This window comes from Aphelocoma coerulescens, chromosome 28 (genome assembly GCF_041296385.1).
Source record: "Aphelocoma coerulescens isolate FSJ_1873_10779 chromosome 28, UR_Acoe_1.0, whole genome shotgun sequence".
Classification (NCBI taxonomy): Eukaryota; Metazoa; Chordata; class Aves; order Passeriformes; family Corvidae; genus Aphelocoma; species Aphelocoma coerulescens.
Genome location: NC_091041.1, coordinates 6,186,188 through 6,205,395, shown reverse-complemented (window position 1 = coordinate 6,205,395; position 19,208 = coordinate 6,186,188). Strand labels below are relative to the sequence as shown.

At 51.8% G+C, this 19,208-nt stretch overlaps 2 protein-coding genes across 2 annotated transcripts; both read left to right on the top strand.

Moving 5' to 3' along the window:
• The first annotated feature begins 127 nt into the window (after nucleotides 1–127).
• On the top strand, nucleotides 128–13,278 carry SGTA (small glutamine rich tetratricopeptide repeat co-chaperone alpha). The gene is made up of 12 exons (XM_068997018.1): nucleotides 128–170; nucleotides 1,337–1,494; nucleotides 2,462–2,565; nucleotides 2,747–2,831; nucleotides 3,300–3,399; nucleotides 4,466–4,570; nucleotides 4,803–4,941; nucleotides 6,112–6,174; nucleotides 6,840–6,877; nucleotides 7,755–7,844; nucleotides 10,135–10,253; nucleotides 12,882–13,278. The coding sequence occupies exons 1-11, from the start codon at nucleotides 130–132 to the stop codon at nucleotides 10,247–10,249; spliced, it is 1,038 nt and encodes a 345-aa protein (XP_068853119.1). The 5' UTR covers nucleotides 128–129; the 3' UTR covers nucleotides 10,250–10,253; nucleotides 12,882–13,278.
• Nucleotides 13,279–15,435: 2,157 nt separating this feature from the next.
• On the top strand, nucleotides 15,436–18,561 carry SLC39A3 (solute carrier family 39 member 3). The gene is made up of 4 exons (XM_068997274.1): nucleotides 15,436–15,489; nucleotides 16,102–16,250; nucleotides 16,875–17,182; nucleotides 17,571–18,561. Exons 3-4 carry the CDS (start codon nucleotides 16,976–16,978, stop codon nucleotides 18,303–18,305), a joined length of 942 nt encoding a protein of 313 aa, XP_068853375.1. The 5' UTR covers nucleotides 15,436–15,489; nucleotides 16,102–16,250; nucleotides 16,875–16,975; the 3' UTR covers nucleotides 18,306–18,561.
• Nucleotides 18,562–19,208: the final 647 nt, after the last annotated feature.

Below are 19,208 nucleotides of genomic sequence, written 5' to 3'. Positions count from 1 at the left end.
GCGTTGCCGTGACAACGCCGCATCTCTATGGTACCGGCGGGGCGGGGCTTCCGCCGTAGGCCCCGCCCCTCTGGGCCTCTAGGGGAGGGGCGGGGCCAGAGCGGCGCCGGCGCGCGGTGGGCGCGGCGCATGCGCAGTGCGGGAGCGCGCCCGGCCCAGGCGAGTGTCCGGTGAGCGCGGGGGGACCGGGGAGCACCGGGACCGGGACGGGACCCCCGCCGGGACCCCCGCCGGGACCCCTCCGCCTCCGGGCAGAGCGGTGCCGGGCCGTGCTGCCCGCCGGCAGCCGCGGCTCCGGTCCGGGTGGAGGCAGCGGCACCGGGGAGTACCGGGTGCACCGGGGCCTGAGGGGGCGGGACGGGACGGGACGGGACGGGACGGGACGGGACGGGAGCGGACGGGACGGGAGCAGGCTGTGCCCCCCGCCGGGCCTGCTCTGTCTCCGGTCCTTCTGGTGCCGGGCTCTGCTCCCCGCTGGGAATCGCCGGTGCCGGTGAGGGCACCGGGGGTGGCGGAGGGTCCCGGCGGTTTCCCCGGCCGGGGGTCCCCGGTTGCCTCTCCCCGGGGAGGGTCCGGGCGGTGCTCCCGGCGCTTGGGGAAGCGGGGAGGGGGCACCGGGGGAGCCGTGCCTTGCCCTGTCCGCCCGCCCCGGGGCCCGGCGGGGTCTGGGGGCTCTCGGGGCCGGGGAACGGGAGCCCCACCCGGGCCCGGTGCTGTTCCGGTGCCTCTGGGCGGCTGGGCCCGGCTCAGCTCTGTGGACCTCTCATTAAATCGGTCTCGTTTCTCAATTAAATGAGCCTGGATGTGCTACAAACCCAGTTAATGCTCGGGAGCAGCGGAGCTGGATCCGCTTCCCGCAGGAGCTGCCGTGGGATCGCTGGGAATTCCCAGCCCCGGGATGTGCTTTTTGGGGTCTCTTTGCTTTGGGATCTCCCTCCCCTTTCCTTGTCAGGACAGGGTGGGAGGAGGTTTGGCAACTCTGGGGCACATTCCTTCTGCTCGTGGCGTTGGTTTCAGGACCAAGTTGTGCTTTGGGAACAGAAAAGTGGGAATTTTGTTGTGGCGAACTCCTCGGTGCTCCAGGTGTTCCGTACCCTAAATACCTGCAGCACCTCTGGTGTGCTTCCCTTGGCAGGACTGGTGAATCCAGGCCCGAAGAATTCCTAAAGCAGACTATAAGGAAGGTTTTGGAGTCTTGAACAACTCCCTCATCCCCCCAAATCCATCCTGAGCTCCTCAACACCTCCCTTATCCCCCAGAACTCCTCCCGAGGGACAGCAGCAGCAAAACCCTTTGCCTTCTACTCTCTCAATCCACAACTTCTCTGTCTCTCCAGGTTTTTTTCTGGAAGCCAGGAGCGGTGGAGCCCGGCCCCTCGCAGCCTCTCTCCCAGCATGGCAGACCAGAAGCGTCTGGCCTACTCCATCATCCAGTTCCTCCACACCCAGCTCCAGAACGGGAGCATGTCTCCAGATGCTCAGGAGAGTTTGGAAGGTGAGTGGCTGCATCTGGGTCTTGTCCCGGGCCAAAATTCGGGAGAATTTGGGTGTTTTTTCTCTGTTTTCTGCCCCTGCCTTGGCTGGGCTGTTCAGCAGCGCCGAACCTGGCTGGAATTTTGGAGTTAATTTTTCCTTCTGGGAGGTATCCAGGGGTGCTGGCGGCTTGTCTGGCTTCTGATCTCTTCCAAGAGCAGATTAACTCGAGGCAGGGATGTACCTGGGGTCAAAAACCTCCCTGATCCCAGCTTGGAGACTTAGAAGGTTTATCCGGGACAAGGCGGAGTCGGGAGGGTTCCGTGGGGCACGAGGTGGGAATTCCCTGGCTCCAGGGAAGCGTTCTGTGCTCGTGGAGTTGTTTTTCCTCTTCTGCTCCCCAAAACACTGTCCCACAGTGGTTTTTCCAAGCTCTTCCAGAGGGCAAGGAGAGCACACAGATCTTAAAAGGTCTCCTGAAGGAGCTTCGGGTTTAGTCCTTGGCTTGTCCTGGTGAAAGGAGCACGGCTGTGGGGTGGGGGGGGACATTCCTGAGGGATGAGTGCCAGGAATGGGATATTTTGGGATGTACAATGTGGCAGGAGAGCTCTGTGAAGCTCTCTTTTCCCTGGGAGCAGCTTCTCAAGCAGGGAAGGAGGCGGCTCGGAGTCCCCGCACTTCCCGGAGCAAGGGGAATGTGTGGATCTCTCCTTGGAATGCCGGGGCATTCCCACCTTCCCAGCTGCTGCAGCCTCAGCCTCATTCACTCCTAACCCCCAGGAATCCCTTAAGGGGAGTGGGAATTGGGGTTGGCTTCATCCAGGGTATCCAGAGGGAAGAGCTTTGCCAAAGTCTGAGGCTACGGCCCAAAAATCCAACCTGGTGTGGGGAAAATGGGTGGTTTGGGGTGGTTTTTTTCCCTGTTTTTTCAAGAGATAAGGGAGAGGGATGAATATTTATCAATTAATGACCTGACTCTCCCTTTCCAGTGGCCATCCAGTGCCTGGAGACAGCGTTTGGAGTCTCCATGGAAGACCAAAGCCTGGCTGTGTCCCAGACCCTTCCCGAAATATTTGAAGCTGTGGCAGGGAAGGTGAGAGAGTGCCCTGAAATGCTGCCTTTTTTTTTTTGTTTCCCGGAGTTCTGCTGGATTTCCAGGAGGCTGCTGCTCCCCTCAGAGCCCTGTGGGAGGGGAATGTTTTGGGCTGGAAAAGTGGGAAGTGTGGGACAGCTCAATGGGAATCCTTATCTCAGCTTCTTCCTCTCCTTGGAAGGAGCTGGAACACTCCAGAACGAATTCCGAGCCCGTCACCCCCTCGGAAGATGACGTGGCTGAAGCTGAAAGACTCAAGACTGAAGGTACCAACCCCTGGAGCTGCTGGATAAGGAGGGTTTGGTGGGAATTGGGAGGGAATTTTAATTCCCAGGCACCTGGGGAATGCTTGGAATGGGGCGAGGGGAGGCGGGGAAAGGGAAGTTTCTCCATTTCTGCCTCTTGCTCTACTTGGGGAGATTTTGCTGCCAGAAATGCTGGATCAGTGGGATTTTTTTATCCCAAAAAACCCATGAGGTGTGTAGCAGAGCACCCATCCTTCCTGTTCCATGCATGATCTTTTCCTGGGAAAAAATGGGATGAGTGTGGACGCAGCACTCCCATCTGAGCCAGCACCTGGGGCGATTTTTGGGATGCTGTGCTGAGGGTCAGGAATGCTGCAATTCCCAGGACAGCTCTCCAGCCTCACGCTGGCAGAGCTCTGTGCTATTTCCGTGGATCTGGGCCTGCTTTTTTCCCCCTTCCCTCACGAGCCTTTCCCGCCCTCCTTTTAGGAAACGACCAAATGAAGGCAGAAAACTTCGAGGCTGCCGTGTCTTTTTATGGAAAAGCCATCGAGTTAAACCCAGCCAACGCCGTTTATTTCTGCAACAGGTACTGGGCAGCTTCCCCAGCTCCTCCTCACTCGGATCCAAGATCCCTGAATGCTCCAAAAAATCCCTTTTTTTTTTTTTAAGGGTTTTTTTGGGGACTCTTGGATCAGCTCCTCGCTCATCGTGTGGTTGGAGCCGATCTGTTGGTGCCTCCTGGCATCTCGGGATGGGGTGTGGGTGTGGAAATGACCTTTATTAGGCACTGGAGGGGATGAGGAATGCCAGGAAATGGTGTCTGCTTCCATGCAGAGTGGGGTGGAGAGGAATTAAGGGATGAAACGAGGAGCTGGAGGCTCCTCACTGAGAATTCAGGGAGCTCTGTGCGAAATCGGCTGTGGAAGGGGGATTTTTGTGTTTCTCGGTTCTGAGAAGTGTTTGGAAGGCAAATGTTGGGTACAGGAGAGTTGGAACCTTAATTTCATTTAATCACCTGCTTGTGGTGGGAGCTCAAATCCACCTGGACATGGTGGGAAGGGGGATTTGGGGCTGGAAATTGGTGCTTTGAGCTCTGTGGGAGGGTTTGGGGCTGATGCGTCTCAGAGTTAGGGAGGTTGAGCCACTTCCAGTGGTTAAAGGGGCTCCAGGAGAGCTGCAGAGGGATTTGGGACAAGGGCTGGAGGGACAGGACACAGGGAATGGCTTCCCACTGCCAGAGGGGAGGATTGGATGGGATATTGGGAAGGAATTGTTCCCTGGGAGGGAATGGGATGGAATTCCCAGAGAAGCCATGGCTGCCCCTGGATCCCTGGAAGTGCCCAGGCTTTAAAACCAAGTTTTCCCTCTTTGGAATGTGGGGAAATGTTGAGAAATTGAGAGATGAAGGGAAACCAAAGGAATTCTCTGAGCTAGGAAGCGATCCTGGAATGTCACCGGGAGAAATGAGAGCCGGGACCTGCACCGAGCCAGGCTCGGAATCGCTCACCTGGATACAGATTTAGCTCAAATTTAGCTCAAATTTAGCTCAAACCCACACTTGGCTCTGCTGGAGGGGACAGGGATGACATCCCTCAGGATATTCCAGCTGCTCAGCATTCCCTGCTTCCTATTTTTTCCCCCCTTTCTTCCAGAGCTGCTGCCTACAGCAAACTGGGGAATTACGCGGGAGCAGTGCGGGACTGCGAGCGAGCCATCGGCATCGACCCCAACTACAGCAAAGCCTACGGCAGGATGGGGTGAGCAGCTGGAATTTTGGATGCCTGCACACCTTGGAACAGGGCTTTTATCCATGTGTTCCACCGTGAAAAAATTCCTGCTGTTTCAGGTTATTTAGGGTGGAGAAAAAAAAAACAAACCCAAATTCCCTATTTCTCAACTTCAAGGAGCGCTTGAAAGTCAACAGTTGGATTTTAAAAAGCGACCCGAAAAATCCCCTCTGTGACTTGGATTTTGCTTTTCTTCCCCCAGCTTGGCCCTGTCCAGCTTAAACAAACACACAGAAGCTGTTGTTTACTACAAAAAAGCTCTGGAGCTGGATCCAGACAACGAGACCTACAAATCCAACCTCAAAATAGCTGAACAGAAAATGAAGGAGACTCCCAGTCCGGTGAGTCGTGGGATTTAGGAGTTTGTTAAGGTTAGAGGAGGTGAAAATCCAGCAGGTGCTGCCTGGGAGGGTGTTAAAAATGTGAAATTTGGGCTGGAGGTGGTGGAGGATTGTGCTGTGAGCATCCCACTAAAATCCAGGGGGCAAAATTGCTCCTCACGGTCACTTTGGGAAGGTTGGAAGCAGCTGGAGAAGGAGCCTGATGAGGGTTTTACGACAGCAATTTGCACTTTGGGGATTAAATCTCTCCAAAATCCACCTTTTTTATTTTCCCCGTGCCCTTTTAGTGACACCAAAGGTGTTTTTAGGGTTTTTTTTATACAAAAAGTTGTTTTCTCGAAAAGAAACCTGGAGGTTTTCCAGGCAGGGAGCTGCTGGCTGCACTGTTCCAGGCAGGAATGTCCTTGGGCAGCGTTTTGAAGGGGATTTTAATTTTCCAAGGGCTTTTCCAGGGCAGAGGGGAGGGAGGGAGGGAGGGAGGGAGGGGTTGAATTTGGGTTTCCAGATTGGGATTCCAGAGGAGTGAGCACAAGGAGTCTCTCTGAGCCCTATCCCCCCCAGGCTGGGGTTTTCCAGAGGGTTAGGACAGAACCTCTTCCCATTGTCAGGGTTTAAGGGATTTGGGATCCTTCCAGGAGGAAGGAAGGGAGCCTGCAAAGAATGGGAGAAGGGTTTTTCCAAGAGCCTGGAGAGACAGGACAAGGTGGTTCTTGGGAAGGGTTAGGTGGGATAATGGGAAGGAATCCTTGGATGTGAGGGGTTGGGATGGAATTCCCGGAGAAGCTGGAAGTGTGCAAGGAAAGGCTGGAGAAGAGAAGCTCCAGGGAGCCACTTCCAGTGGTTAAAGGGGCTCCAGGAGAGCTGGAGAGGGATTTGGGACAAGGGCTGGAGGGACAGGACACAGGGAATGGCTTCCCACTGCCAGAGGGGGGAGGATTGGATGGGATATTGGGAAGGAATTGAGGGAGTGGGATGGAATTCCCAGAGAAGCCATGGCTGCCCCTGGATCCCTGGAAGTGTCCAAGGCCAGCTCGGAGCACCCTGGCTTTGTGGGAGGTGTGGGGGTGGCACTGGATCCCTTCATCCCAAACCATTCCCGATGGGATTCCCTGGCTCTGGTAGCTCTGGGAATGAGGGCTGGCTGTGAGTGAGCTCTGGTTTCTCCTGCAGACCGGTGGCCCCGGAAGCTTCGACTTGGCCGGATTGCTGAACAACCCCGGCTTCATGAGCATGGTAATTCCCAATCCCAGCCGGGATTCCTCGGCATGGAGCTTCTCCAGTGTCTCCCCAAATGGGTTTTCCCGATCCCTGGAGCTCTGTGGAAGCTGCAGTTGTTCCCTTCAGCTCCAAGGAAATCCAGGGATTTCCTCCACAGGCTTTGCTGAGGCTGTGGAAGGGCCTGTTCTGCTCTGGGGTTGGGCTTTGCTCTTCTTTCCCCCCCCCCCTTTTTCCCTCTTTTCTCCCCCCCCTTTTCCCCCCCTTTTTCCCTCTTTTCTCCCCCCCTTTCCCCCCCCTTTCCCCCTCCTTTTCCCCTCCTTTTCCCCCCCTTTTCCCCCTTTCCCCCCCTTTTTTTCCCCCCTTTCTCCCCTTTTTCTCCCTTTTTCCCCCTCTCTTTCCCCCTCTTTTTCCCCCTCTTTTTCCCTCTTTTCCCCCTTTCCCCCCTTTTTTTCCCCCCTTTCTTTCCCCCCCCTTTCTCCCCTTTTTCCTCCCTTTTTCCCCCCTTTCTCCCCCTCTTTTTCCCTCTTTTCCCCCTTTCCCCCGTTTCTTTTCCCCCCTTTATTTCCCCCCTTATTTTTCCCTCTTTTCCTGGATTCCCAAGCTTCCCCTGCCTTCCCTTTGGGGTTGATCCCACCCCCATCCCCACTGCCTCACTCAGGTGTTGTTTTTATTCCCCACAGGCATCAAACCTCATGAACAACCCCCAAGTGCAGCAGCTGTGAGTCGGATCCTGCTTTTATTCCCTCTTGGAATTGCTCATTCCAGTCTCTCTCTCTCTCTCTGTGTTTGGCCTTTCCTGGTGGGAGCAGGCAGGAATTCAGGCCAGGAATGTGGAGGGGGGCTCAGAACCAGCCCAGTTCCCTGAGCTGGGGGTGGGGTTTGGGTGCTCTGGGCTGAGTTTTGGGAGGGATTTTCATGAAATGATTCCAGAGGGAAGTGGGATGGGATGGATCATAGCCCTGGAATTGGCTTTGCTGTGGTTTTATGGGATTTCAGTGTTTCCCAGCTTGGTTGGAATGGGAATATTCCCATTCCTGGATGGTTCTGAGGATTAGTTCACAATATTTGGGGGAAAATGGATAAATTCATAAACCCAGCCCATTCCCACTCATCCCTTTGAAGCATGGGAGGATGGAGAGACCCTCGGGAGCCCCCAAATCCAAGGATTTTGGGATGAGACCACTCAGCTCCCATTGGCTTCTCCCTGCTCCTGTGCCTGGTGCCAGCTGGAATTCCCACCTGGATACAGCCTGAGGATGGGGCTGGGAGTCCTGGGATGTTCCCCATGAGGGAATCCAGGGAATCCAGCCCTGGATGCAGAGCAGGGAATGAGCTGGTGTGAGAAGGGGCAGGGTTTTAATCCATAAATCCAGGAATCTGGGAATTGTGATGTTTTTATCATTACTTTTATTTCTTGTTCAGCTTAATTCCTTATTTGCAGCTGACCAAGGGAAAGCTGGTGCAGGGAATTCCATAATCCCTGGGATGGGAAGGTGCTCCCATTCCCAGGTGGAAAACATTGGGTTTTTAGGGATTTTTTTTTTTTTTTTTTAATTTTCCCCCCAGTTCTGACACTTTTTTCCTCCCCCTCACAGAATGTCAGGGATGATTTCGGGAGGCCACAACGCCATGGGAGCAGCCGGGAGCAGCCCCTCCACCAACGACCTGGCCAGCCTGATCCAGGCGTGAGTGCGGGGATGGGGACGAGCCTGGGGGACAATCCCGGGGGAAAATCCGGGATCCAGGGCTGGGAAATGCCTGGGGTGAGGCCAGGAGAGACAATCCCGGGGAAAATCCGGGATCCAGGGCTGGGAAATGCCTGGGGTGAGGCCAGGAGAGACAATCCCAGGGAAAATCCGGGATCCAGGGCTGGGAAATGCCCGGGGTGAGGCCAGGAGAGACAATCCCAGGGAAAATCTGGGATCCAGGGCTGGGAAATGCCCGGGGTGAGGCCAGGAGAGACAATCCCGGGGGAAATCTGGGATTCAGGGCTGGGAAATGCCCGGGGTGAGGCCAGGAGAGACAATCCCGGGGAGAATCCGGGATCCAGGGCTGGGAAATGCCCGGGGTGAGGCCAGGAGAGACAATCCCGGGGAGAATCCGGGATCCAGGGCTGGGAAATGCCCGGGGTGAGCCCAGGAGAGACAATCCCAGGGAAAATCCGGGATCCAGGCCTGGGAATGTCCCAGGGTGGGAATGAGGGACAATCCCGGGGCAAAATCCGGGATCCAGGGCTGGGAATGTCTCGGGGTGGGAATGGGGGGCAATCCTGGAGCTGGGAATGTCCCTGAGTGGGGCCAGAGGGACAATCCTGAATCCGGAGCTGGGAATGACCCAGGATGGGAATGAGGGACAGTCCTGGATCCAGAAATGTCCCTGGGTGGGGCTGGGCCAGGGAGGACAATCCTGGATCCGGGGTTTGGAATGTCCCAGGGTGGGAATGGGGTGACAGTCCTGGAGCTGGGAATGTCCCAGGGTGTTGCCTGTGTCCCCTCTCCTGTGTCACCAGTGTCACCTGTCCTGTGTTCCGTCTTGTCACCAATGTCCCTTGTCCCCTGTGTCCCCTGTCCAGTCTCTCCTGTGTCACCAGTGCCACCTGACAGCTGGTGTCCCTGTGTCACCAGTGTCCCATGTCCCTGTGTCACCAGTGTCCCCAGGGTCTCCTGTATCCCTGGTATCCAGTGTCCCCAGTGTCCCCAGTGTCCCCTGTCCCGTGTCTCTGTGTCACCAATGTTCCCTGTGTCACTGCTGTCTCCTGGTGTCCCTGTGTCACCTGTGTCCCCATCCCTGGTGTCCCTGTGTCCTCAGTGTCCCCTGTCCTGTGTCCCTGCTCTCCCCGGTCTCAGTGGTGTCCCCATGTCTCCCCATGTGTCCCTGTGTCCTGTCCTGTGTGTCCCCACTGTCCCCAGTGTCCCCACTGTCCCATATCTCCCTACTGTCCCTGGTGTTCCCGGTCTCAGCGGTGTCCCCTGTGTCCCTGTGTGTCCCCACTGTGCTGTGTGTCCCCCATGTCCCCATGTGTCCCTGTGTCCCCGCTGTCCCCCGTGTGTCCCTGCTGTGCCCCGTGTCCCCGGTGTCCCCGGTGTCCCCGTGTCCCCACTGTCCCTGGTGTCTCCTGTGTGTCCCCATGTGTCCCTGCTGTCCCTGGTCTCAGTGGTGTCTCCGTGTGTCCCCTATGTCTCTGCTGTCCCCTGTGTCCCCCTGTGTCCCTGCTGTCCCTGTGTGTCCCCACTGTCCCCATGTGTCCCTGTGTCCCCTATGTCCTCTGTGTCCCCTCTGTCCCCCGTGTCCCCGGTGTGTCCCCGGTGCCAGCGGTGTCCCCGGTGTGTCCCCGGTGTGTCCCCGGTGTGTCCCCGGTGCCAGCAGTGTCCCCGGTGTGTCCCTGGTGTGTCCCCGGTGCCAGTGGTGTCCCCGTGTGTCCCCGGTGTGTCCCTGGTGTGTCCCCGGTGCCAGCGGTGTCCCCGGTGTGTCCCCGGTGTGTCCCCGGTGCCAGCGGTGTCCCCGGTGTGTCCCCGGTGTCCCCGGTTTGTCCCCGGTGTGTCCCTGGTGTCCCCGGTGTGTCCCCGGTGTCCCCGGTGTGTCCCTGGTGTCCCCGGTGTGTCCCCGGTGTGTCCCCAGTGTCCCCGGTGTCCCCGGTGTGTCCCTGGTGTGTCCCCGGTGTGTCCCCGGTGCCAGCGGTGTCCCCGGTGTGTCCCCGGTGCCAGCGGTGTCCCCGGTGTGTCCCCGGTGTGTCCCCGGTGTCCCCGGTGTCCCCGGTGTGTCCCCGGTGCCAGCGGTGTCCCCGGTGTGTCCCCGGTGTGTCCCCGGTGTGTCCCCGGTGTCCCCGGTGTGTCCCCGGTGCCAGCGGTGTCCCCGGTGTGTCCCCGGTGTGTCCCCGGTGTGTCCCCGGTGTCCCCGGTGTGTCCCCGGTGCCAGCGGTGTCCCCGGTGTCCCCGGTGTGTCCCCGGTGCCAGCGGTGTCCCCGTGTGTCCCCAGGGGCCAGCAGTTTGCGCAGCAGATGCAGCAGCAGAACCCCGAGCTCATTGAGCAGCTCCGCAGCCAAATCCGGAGCCGGACCCCGAGCGCCAGCAACGAGGAGCAGCAGGAGTGAGGCGGTGAGGCCGGGGCTGGGGCCGGGAGCGCCTCCTTAGTACAGGAACCCCCGTTGAAATCCTTTGAATTCAAATTTTTCTTTAATTTAAAATTTTTTTTAATCTTAATTTTTTTAATTTTAATTTTTTAATTTTAATTTTAATCCTTTAAATTTTAAATTTTAATTTTTTTTAATTATAATTTTTAATTTAATTTTTTTAATTTAATTTTTTTTTAATTTTGAATTTTTAAATTTAATTTTTAATTTTTTTTAAATTTTAGATTTTAAAAATTTTAATTCTTTTAATTTAATTTTTTTTAATTTTAAAATGTTTAATTTAAAATTTTTTTTTAATTTTAATTTTTTTTAATTTATTTTTTTTAATTTAGATTTTTTAATTTTAATTTTTTAATTTAATTTTTATTTAATTTTTTTTATTTAATTTTTTTTAATTTAAATTTTTTTTAATTTTAAAGTTTTAAATTTAATATTTTAAATTTTTTTATTTTAATTTTCTTTATTTTAAATTTTTTATTTTAATTTTTTAAATTTAGTTTTTAAATTTAATTGGTTTAATTTTTTAATTTTAATTTTTTTAATTTAAAAATTTTTTTATGTTAAATTTTTTTCATTTTAATTTTTTAAAATTTTTTTTTAATTTTTAAAATTTTTTTAAATTTTTAACTGAAAACCAACATTTTTTTAAATTAAATTCCGTTGAAAACGTGGAAATTTCATCCCAAAATTCTTAAAAATAGGAATTGTTCAATTTTTATTATTAATTGTTAAATTTTTAAAAATATTAAACGGTGGAATTATTAAATTTTTAAAATATGATTTCAAACATCCAAATAAAAACGTTCTTTAAAGTCATGGTTACAAATGTTAAATTCAACCTTAATTAAAAATATCTTGGAGTGATAAAAAAAATGCCAAAAGGGTCAAACGTTATTAAAAATTGAAAGAATTTGAAGAGAATTTATTCAAAATCTTGAAAAAAAATATTAAAAATGAGAAATGGTGGAGTTGAAAATGTTTAAAAAGGAATAAAAGTGGTAAATGGTGCAACTTTCTTCTAAGTGAAAAGAAAATATTCCTTTGAAGAAATTATTTTTAAATGGCTTAAAAATGCTGAATAATCAGATTAGTAAAAATAAAAAGAAATGATTAAAATTGGAAATGGTTCCATTTTATTCCCAATGAAATGATTTTAATGATGCTAAATGGGTCAAGTTGATTGAAAATTAAAAAATCTTTCAAATGTTGAAGGGTTAAAGGATTAAAAATGGAAACAAATTGAAAATACTCAAAAATTTCAAAAATGATTCCAAATTCTGAGTGGTCAAACTTCATTGAAATCTTTAAACTTTCTTGAAATTAATAAAAATTCTCAATTTAATTGCAAATTTAAAAACAGAAATCATTAAAGTGATTTTTGGCCACTCTTTTTTACCAAAACTTCATTCAAATGAGGTTTTAAATTGAATTTTTTTTCAATTTTTAAAGTTAAATTTAAGTGGTTTAAATTCAAATGTCAATGCTGAAACTTTTTTCTTTCATTTAAGTTTAAACATTTTAAGTTTAACTTAAAATGATGAAACGATTTAAATGTGAATATTTTAAGTTAAAATGATGACACTTTAAAAAAAAACTTGAATTTAAAATTTATGTTTAAATTAAAATGACAAAACTTTTTTAAAAACTCAAATATATTAAAATAAAACGATGAAGTTTTTTAATTTAAATAAAAATATTTTAAATTTAATTTTAAATGATGAAACTTTTTAAATTTAAATATTTTCAATTAAAACGATGAAACTTTAAAAAAATTTAAATTAAAATATTTTAAATTGATGAAACTCCTTTTTTAACTCAAATCTTAAAATAAAATGATGAAACTTTTTAATTTAAATTTAAATATTTTCAATTTAAATCAAAACGACGAAACACTTTATTAAAAAAAAATTAAGTTAAAATATTTAAAATCAAAATGACGAAACTTTTTTTTAATTTAAATTAAAATATTTTAAATTTAAATCAAAATGATGAAACTTTAAAAAAAAAAAATTTAATTAAAATATTTTAAATTTAAGTTTTAAATGAATAAACTCTTATTTAAATGAAAATATTTTTAATTGACAAAACTATTTCTTTAAAAAAAATTTTAAATTAAACTATTTTCAATTTAAATCAAAACGACAAAACTTTTTTTAAAAAAAAATTTAAATTAAAATATTTTCAATTTAAATCAAAATGACCAAACGCTTTCTTAAAAAAAATTAAAATATTTTCAATTTAAATCAAAACGACAAAACCTTTTTTAAAAAAAAATTTAAATTGAAATATTTTAAATTTAAATCAAAATGATGAAACTTTTTTTTTTAAATTTAATTAAAATATTTTAAATTTAAATCGAAATGTCGAAACTTTAAAAAAAATTAAAATTAAAATATTTTCAATTTAAATCAAAATGACAAAACTTTTTTTAAAAAAAAATTAAAATTAAAATATTTTCAATTTAAATCGAAACGACGAACCTTTTTTTCTTTTTTTAATTTCAATTAAAATATTTTCCATTGAAATGAAAATGACGAAAATCCCGGTTTTTCCCCGCTGAACTCCCTGGTTTTCCTCTCTCCCGTCTCCGCAGCCCCTGGGATTTCTGCTCTTCGCTCTCCCGCCTGGAATCCTCCTGCCCGCTGCCATTTCTTGAGTTGGAAGTGTCCAAGAAAAGGGGGAAAAAAAGAAACAGAATGGAAAAAAAATCCAAAAAAAACCCCAAACCCAAAACAATTCCCAAACCCTTTCCGTGCCCTGCATGTCCCCCACACATTCCCCATTTTCCTGCCCTGCTCCTCCCGGTTTTTTTCCACTTTTCCCAGGTTTTTTTTGTTGGGATTTTGGGGTTTTTTTGTCTCCTGGAAGCCCCAGCAGAGCTGAGCACAGAACTTTGCTGGACTCGGCTCTGAAATTCCCACGGGATTTTTTCCCCGGGGATTTTTTATTCCCGGTTTTTTTGGGGGGTATTTTTTGGCGTTTTTTTTTGTTTTTGGGGGGGGGGGGGTTGGTTTTTTGGGGTTTTTTGGGGGGGGGGGTTGGGTTTTTTTGGTTTTTTTTTTTGCGTTTTTTGGGGGGAGTTTAGGGGTTTTTTTTGAGGGGTTTTTTTTGTTTTTTGGGGGGGGGTTTTTTGAGTTTTTTGGGGTTTTTTTTGGGGGGGGGTTTGGTTTTTTGGGTTTTTTTTGGTTTTTGTTGTTTTTTTGGGGTTTTTTGGGGGGTTTTTTTGGGGAGGTTTTTTTTGGGGTTTTTTTTGGAGGATTTCACTGGAATCCTTCTGGGTTTATTTTCTTTTTTTTCCCCAATATTCCCCCCTGGGGAGGGGCCACTTCCAAGAAGTGTTGGAGTCCCCCCCTCATTCCCTACCCTGCCCAACCCCTCTGGAAATCCCAGGATTTTCTGCCCTCTGGGAATGGGGATTTTTGATCCTTCAGCTGCCATCCAGCTCTGGGATTCCCGGGAATTTCGGTGCTTCCCTTCTCCAAGGGTGGGGAGGAGTTGGGACTGGACCCCCCCCACACACCCCGAGGTGTTTTGGGGGTTTTTCCTTCCCAGAAAAATCCCAGGACAAACCCCACGAGCTCTGGAAAAGTGGGAATTTTTTCCCCCATGGAAAGCGAGCGGCGAGGAGGGAGCGAAGGTGTTTTTAGTGTGTTTAAAAGGAGTTTTTTTCCTTGGTATTATTATTAATTATTATTATTATTAATTATTAATTATATATTTTTTTTTAAACCTTGCGTGCATGGCAGTGCTCAGCCTGGCCGGGGGTGGGGGATGCCAGGATGGAGCAGAGGGAATGCAAAATTCCCCTTTGGATCCGGCGGATTTGGGGAGGGCAAAAAACTCCTGGAGCCGCCTCAAATCCCAGCTCAGCTCCTGCGTGAGACCAGAGGCTTTTTTTTGGTTTCTTTTTGGTTTTTTGGGGTGCCTCCAACCTGATTTGAAAGCTGATTTTTGGCTGGGGGGGGGAGGGGAGGAGCCCCACAGGAGTGAGCAGGAACGTTTGGGAGATTGGAGAAAAAAAAGGGGGGGGGGGGGCAAAAAAAAAAATCATGGAAAAAAAGGGGGAAAAAAAGTGATTTTTTTTTTTTTCCCCCTAAAATTTCTTTTTTTTGTAAACGCTCCGTGGAATAAACGTGGTTCATGTCACTCGTGAGGAATAAAACATTTGGACACTTTCGTTGTTATCCCTTCGTGCTCGGGTGGTTTTCCAGAGGTTTCCGTGGGCTCAGGGCACTTTTTATCCCCCTTTTTCCCAGTTTTTTTCAGCTTTCCCTGCAGGAATTCTCCTCCTGTGCCTTCCTCCAGCTCAGAAAGAGGAAAACTTTTCCTTTTCCCCACCATTTCTGCTTCCCTACATTCCCTTTAAGTTCTTTTCATGGAGCCTCACCAAAGGAATTTGGAGCTGGAAAGAAAAATATTCGGGAATTATCCAAAAGGACCAAAACATGGATGCATTTTCCCTCTGTTTTCTGGTGCTTTTTCCTTCCCTCTCACCCTCCTCCTTCTCTTCTGAGTCGTTCTTCTGGATTTCTCCACCTCTCCCGGTTGTGTTTTCCCATCCCTGAGCTCCAGGTGCGATTTTCCAGCGGGAATTTCTCCTGCCCCGCCTGCCTTGGAGCTGCTCCTCGCTGCCAAAGGAACGAGCAAGCCCCTGGATTTGGCTGCCCCTGAACTCCAGACAGCGTTGAGAGCCTCCTTTTTCACTCTCCCTGCAATTCCCGACTGCTCTGGGAACTGACAGCACAAAAAAAAAAAAAGGGATTTTAGGGAATTTTGTGGAATTTTAGGGAATTTTGTGGAATTTTATGGAATTTTGTGGTTCACCTCATCTCTCTCTGGAGCCTCCCGCAGCTGCCATTTGTGCAGTTGAACCGCCAGGAGCTGCGAAGCGGCAGGAGCAGGGGCTGTCGGTGCTGGGGACGCTGTTCCAGGGCCGTTTTTCCCATTCCCGGTGCTCCCGGTTCCCGGTGATCCCGGTCAGCACCGGACAGCGCAGCGGGGCCGGCGCTGCCCCGGAACGCAGCGCTGCGGGACGCGTTTCCCGCGGACCTCAATCGCCGCTTCCCCCGTGCTGGGCGGGGGCGGGTTGATTGACAGCTGCCGCAGCCAATCAGAAATCGGCGCTCCCGCCTCAGCCAATAGGAGGGCGCCGTGGGCGGGCGCGTGCGGGGCGGCCGGGCCGGGAGCGAGCGGGGCCGGCCGTGAGTGGACGGGGGGGGGGGGGGCGGTTACCGGGGTAACGGGGGGCGAAGGGGGGGGGGCCGGGGGTCGTGAGGGGATGGCGGGGCCGAGGAGGGGGCCCGGGGGTCACAGCGGGGCTGGGGGAGCCGGGGGTGCGGGGGGACAGGGGCAGGAGAGCGGGGCTGGGCCCCCTCCCTGTGTGAGGGACCCCAAGCTCACCTTGAGGGGTTGGTGCTGGGGCGCCTCTCGCTGTGAGGGGCTCAGGGCGGGCCCCAACCTCCTGTGAGGGGGTTGGGCCCCCCTCTGTTTGTGAGGGGCTGGAGCTGGGCCCCCTGCCCACCTTGGAGGGCTCAGGGTGGGCCCCGACCCCCCGTGAGGGTCTCCCCAGCTGAACACTCCGCACTCGAGCTGCTCACCCCGCTCCCAGCAACTCTGAAACCCTTCCCCTCATCTCTGCTCCTTTTTTTGGGGTGCTCAGGGGTGCTGGTGGCCTGGGAGGAGCCCCCTCCTCCTTTTAAAAGTGGCTGGGACCATCTCAAGCGGTTTCAGGGCTTGGAAGTGCCGGTTTTTAACAGAAAAGCAGGGATCTAGGAGCTCACGGATCAGGAACTCCTTTGTTTTTCCTCACACAGAGCCCTGCCTGGTTTATATAATATTTTTCATCGCTTGGATGCTTCATTATGAGCCACTAATCCGAGCAGGACCGGAGTTAATCCTTTGTTCCAGCAGTTTGCAGGCTGGGGACACAGCCCAGGTGTCGGTGCTGCTGCAGGAGGAGCAGGTGAGGAGAACCACCAGGAATTCCTGGCGCTTCCTTTCCCTCCGAGCTGCTCCCAGCCCCGCTCAGGGACACTGGATGTGGCTGTCCCACCTGAACTCGGGAGGTTGAGGCTTTGGTGGGAGCTGGTTTGGGTTAAAAACGGGAAAGAAAGGGAAAAAACTGAGGTTAAAGGGTTTCTGGGGGGAGCCAAAGGTGTTCCAGAGGTGTGAGGTCTGGAAAAGGAGGATTTTATCCTTTCCCTCTGCCCTGGGACGGGTGCCTGGTCGAGGATTTTGGGCTTGTCCAGACCTGGAGTGAGTCAGTGTCACCTGCTGGGTTCTGAATTCCATTCTTTGTCCCTTGGGGAGGGACTTGTCACAGGACCTGGGGTGACAGGACAAGGGGGAATGGCTTCCCAGTGCCAGAGGGCAGGGATAGGTGGGATACTGGGAAGGAATTCCTCCCTGTGACGGTGAGGAGGCCCTGGCAAGGATTTCCCAGTGGCTGCCTCCTCGCTGGAAGTGTCCAAGGACCTCCAGGGAAGGGTGGTTTGCAGTGACCACAACAATCCCAGAGCTTTAAAATCCCTTTAGAATACAGTTCAGCTTTTCCCTGGCAAAATCTCGGTGTTATTCCCATCTCCAGGGAGCTCCTTTCCCTGAGGCCCGTCCAGGCTGTCACCCACTGATGTCCCCACTCTGAGCACATGCAGGGGGGCCCCTCCAGGGCCTGGAATCCTCGGCAGGATGAGGATTGTGGTGGCCAAGGTGCTGTGTCTGCTGGGAATCTGTGTCCTGGTGCTGGCTGGGGCCCTGCTCCCTGTCAGGGTCATCGAGGCCGACTACGAGAAGGCTCAGCGTTCCCGGAAAGTCCTGGCCCTCTGGAATTCCTTCGGAGGAGGCGTCTTCCTGGCCACCTGCTTCAACGCCCTCCTGCCCGCCGTGAGAGGGAAGGTGAGTGCTGATTCATTCCTGCCTTAGGGACGCCTGAGCCTGCAGGATCCCAGCCCTCATTCCCTGTGGGAATAGGGTGTGTCCTGCTGGAGTGGCCTCTGGAGCTCCCTGGAACATCTCTGCTGTGTCTGGTGCCTCATGAAGGGGGAGCTGTGCCCAGCTCCTGTTGCTCTCTGTGGAACGAGGGGAGGTTTTTGGGGTACAGAGGAGGCTGTGGGGTGGGAGGATCCAAACTCGCCGTGTTTGGAACAGCAAGGCAGAGAGGTTCCTTGTCCCCTGCGGTATCCAAGGGTGTGGCAGCATCATGGACTCAGTGTCCACGTGGGAATGTCTCCCTTCAGAGGGATAAAGGGGATGGCTTCACTGTGGATCTCTTGCTCCCTTCCAGCTCGATGAGGTCCTCAGGCAAGGCAACGTGACCACGGACTACCCGGTGGCCGAGACCATCATGATGATCGGCTTCTTCCTGACGGTCTTCGTGGACCAGCTCTTCCTGACCTTCCAGAAGGAAAAGCCCTCCTTCATCGACCTGGAGACCTTCAACGCCGGCTCGGACGTGGGCAGCGACTCGGAGTACGAGAGTCCCTTCATCGCCTCGTCCCGCGGGCGCGCCCTGTACGGGGAGCACGGAGCCCATTCCCACAGCCTCAGCATCCCAGAACTGTCCCGCTGTGGCCCCCGGCGCCTGCTGGGGCTGGTGTTTGCCCTGTGCACTCACTCCATCTTCGAGGGCCTGGCCCTGGGCTTGCAGGAGGACGGCGGCAGAGTGGTCAGCTTGTTCCTGGGAGTGGCCGTGCACGAGACGCTGGTGGCCGTAGCCTTGGGCATCAGCATGGCCAAGGCCTCGCTGCCGCTGAGGGACGCGGCCAAGCTGGCGGTGGCCGTGTGCCTGATGATCCCGCTGGGAATTGGCATCGGGATGGGCATCGAGAGCAGCCAGAACGCCGCCAGCAGCATCGCGTCGCTGCTGCTGCAGGGCATCGCCGGCGGCACCTTCCTCTTCATCACCTTCTTCGAGATCCTGGCCAAGGAGCTGGAGGACAAGAGCCACCGGCTGCTCAAGGTGCTGTGCCTGGTGCTGGGCTACGCCGCGCTGGCCGGGCTGGTGCTCATCCCGTGGTGAGCCGGGAGCCTCGGGAAGCAAAGGGAGCAAAACCTCCCCTCTCTCCTCCCACCGGCACCGGGAGGAGCCGCCCCTTCCACCCCAGCCCTGCCTGGGAGGTGTTTCCACGATTACCTGGAGGAGGAGAATCTCCTCCCGTGTGCTCAGAGGGAGATGAGTGAGGAATATCCCAAGGGATTGTCCCTGCCCGAGGGGCTGCGGGGATTAGCGGACACAAACATTAAGGATCTGGATAAATGCTGCTTTTTGAGTGTGAGTGGCTTCCTGCACTGCCCACAGCCCGCTCTCCCTCCTTCCCCTCGCCCACGCTCCGGAACGGGCCAGGAGCCTGCTCCGGAGGCTCCGAGGAGGTGAGAAACAAACAGGAAAGGAGGCAGAGCAGGTGGGAACGGGGATTGCTGGGCTGCACTAAGCTGCTTTCGCTGGCTTAGTTGGGAGCAAAACCTGGTTGTAAGAGCTGCCAAAAATAACATCCCTGTGGGACTCCGGCCTTCCGGGGCCCCACTCCCTCTGGCACAGCTTCCAGTGCCCCACCTGGGGCTCGGGGAGCTCGGCTTTCCCAGGGATTCATGGAAGAAATGAGGCCGGGCCTCTCTACCCTGCTTCCTCCTCAGCATTGGATCCATAGGCTGAGAATTCCCTAAGGAAAACCTCCAGCAGCGTGGTTTGAAAATCAGAGGATGAATCCCAGGATGGTTGGGGTTGGGAGGGACCTTAAAGCCCATCCAGTGGCACCCCCTGCCATGGGCAGGGACGCCTTCCACTAGCCCAGGGTGCTCCAAGCCGTGTCCAGCCTGGCCTTGGACACTTCCAGGGATGCAGGGAGCAGATCCTCACATTATCCAGAGCCTGGGATCCACGAGCTTGCAGGAAACGGGCAGTAACCATTTCCAGCACTGATCC

Coding starts and splice junctions, on each gene's coding strand:
- SLC39A3 (XM_068997274.1), top strand. CDS start 16,976: ATGAGGATTGTGGTGGCCAAGGTGCTGTGTCTGCTGGGAATCTGTGTC. Junction 17,183..17,570: donor TGCCCGCCGTGAGAGGGAAG/GTGAGTGCTGAT, acceptor GCTCCCTTCCAG/CTCGATGAGGTCCTCAGGCA.
- SGTA (XM_068997018.1), top strand. CDS start 130: ATGCGCAGTGCGGGAGCGCGCCCGGCCCAGGCGAGTGTCCG. Junction 171..1,336: donor CCGGCCCAGGCGAGTGTCCG/GTGAGCGCGGGG, acceptor CTGTCTCTCCAG/GTTTTTTTCTGGAAGCCAGG. Junction 4,571..4,802: donor AAAGCCTACGGCAGGATGGG/GTGAGCAGCTGG, acceptor TTCTTCCCCCAG/CTTGGCCCTGTCCAGCTTAA.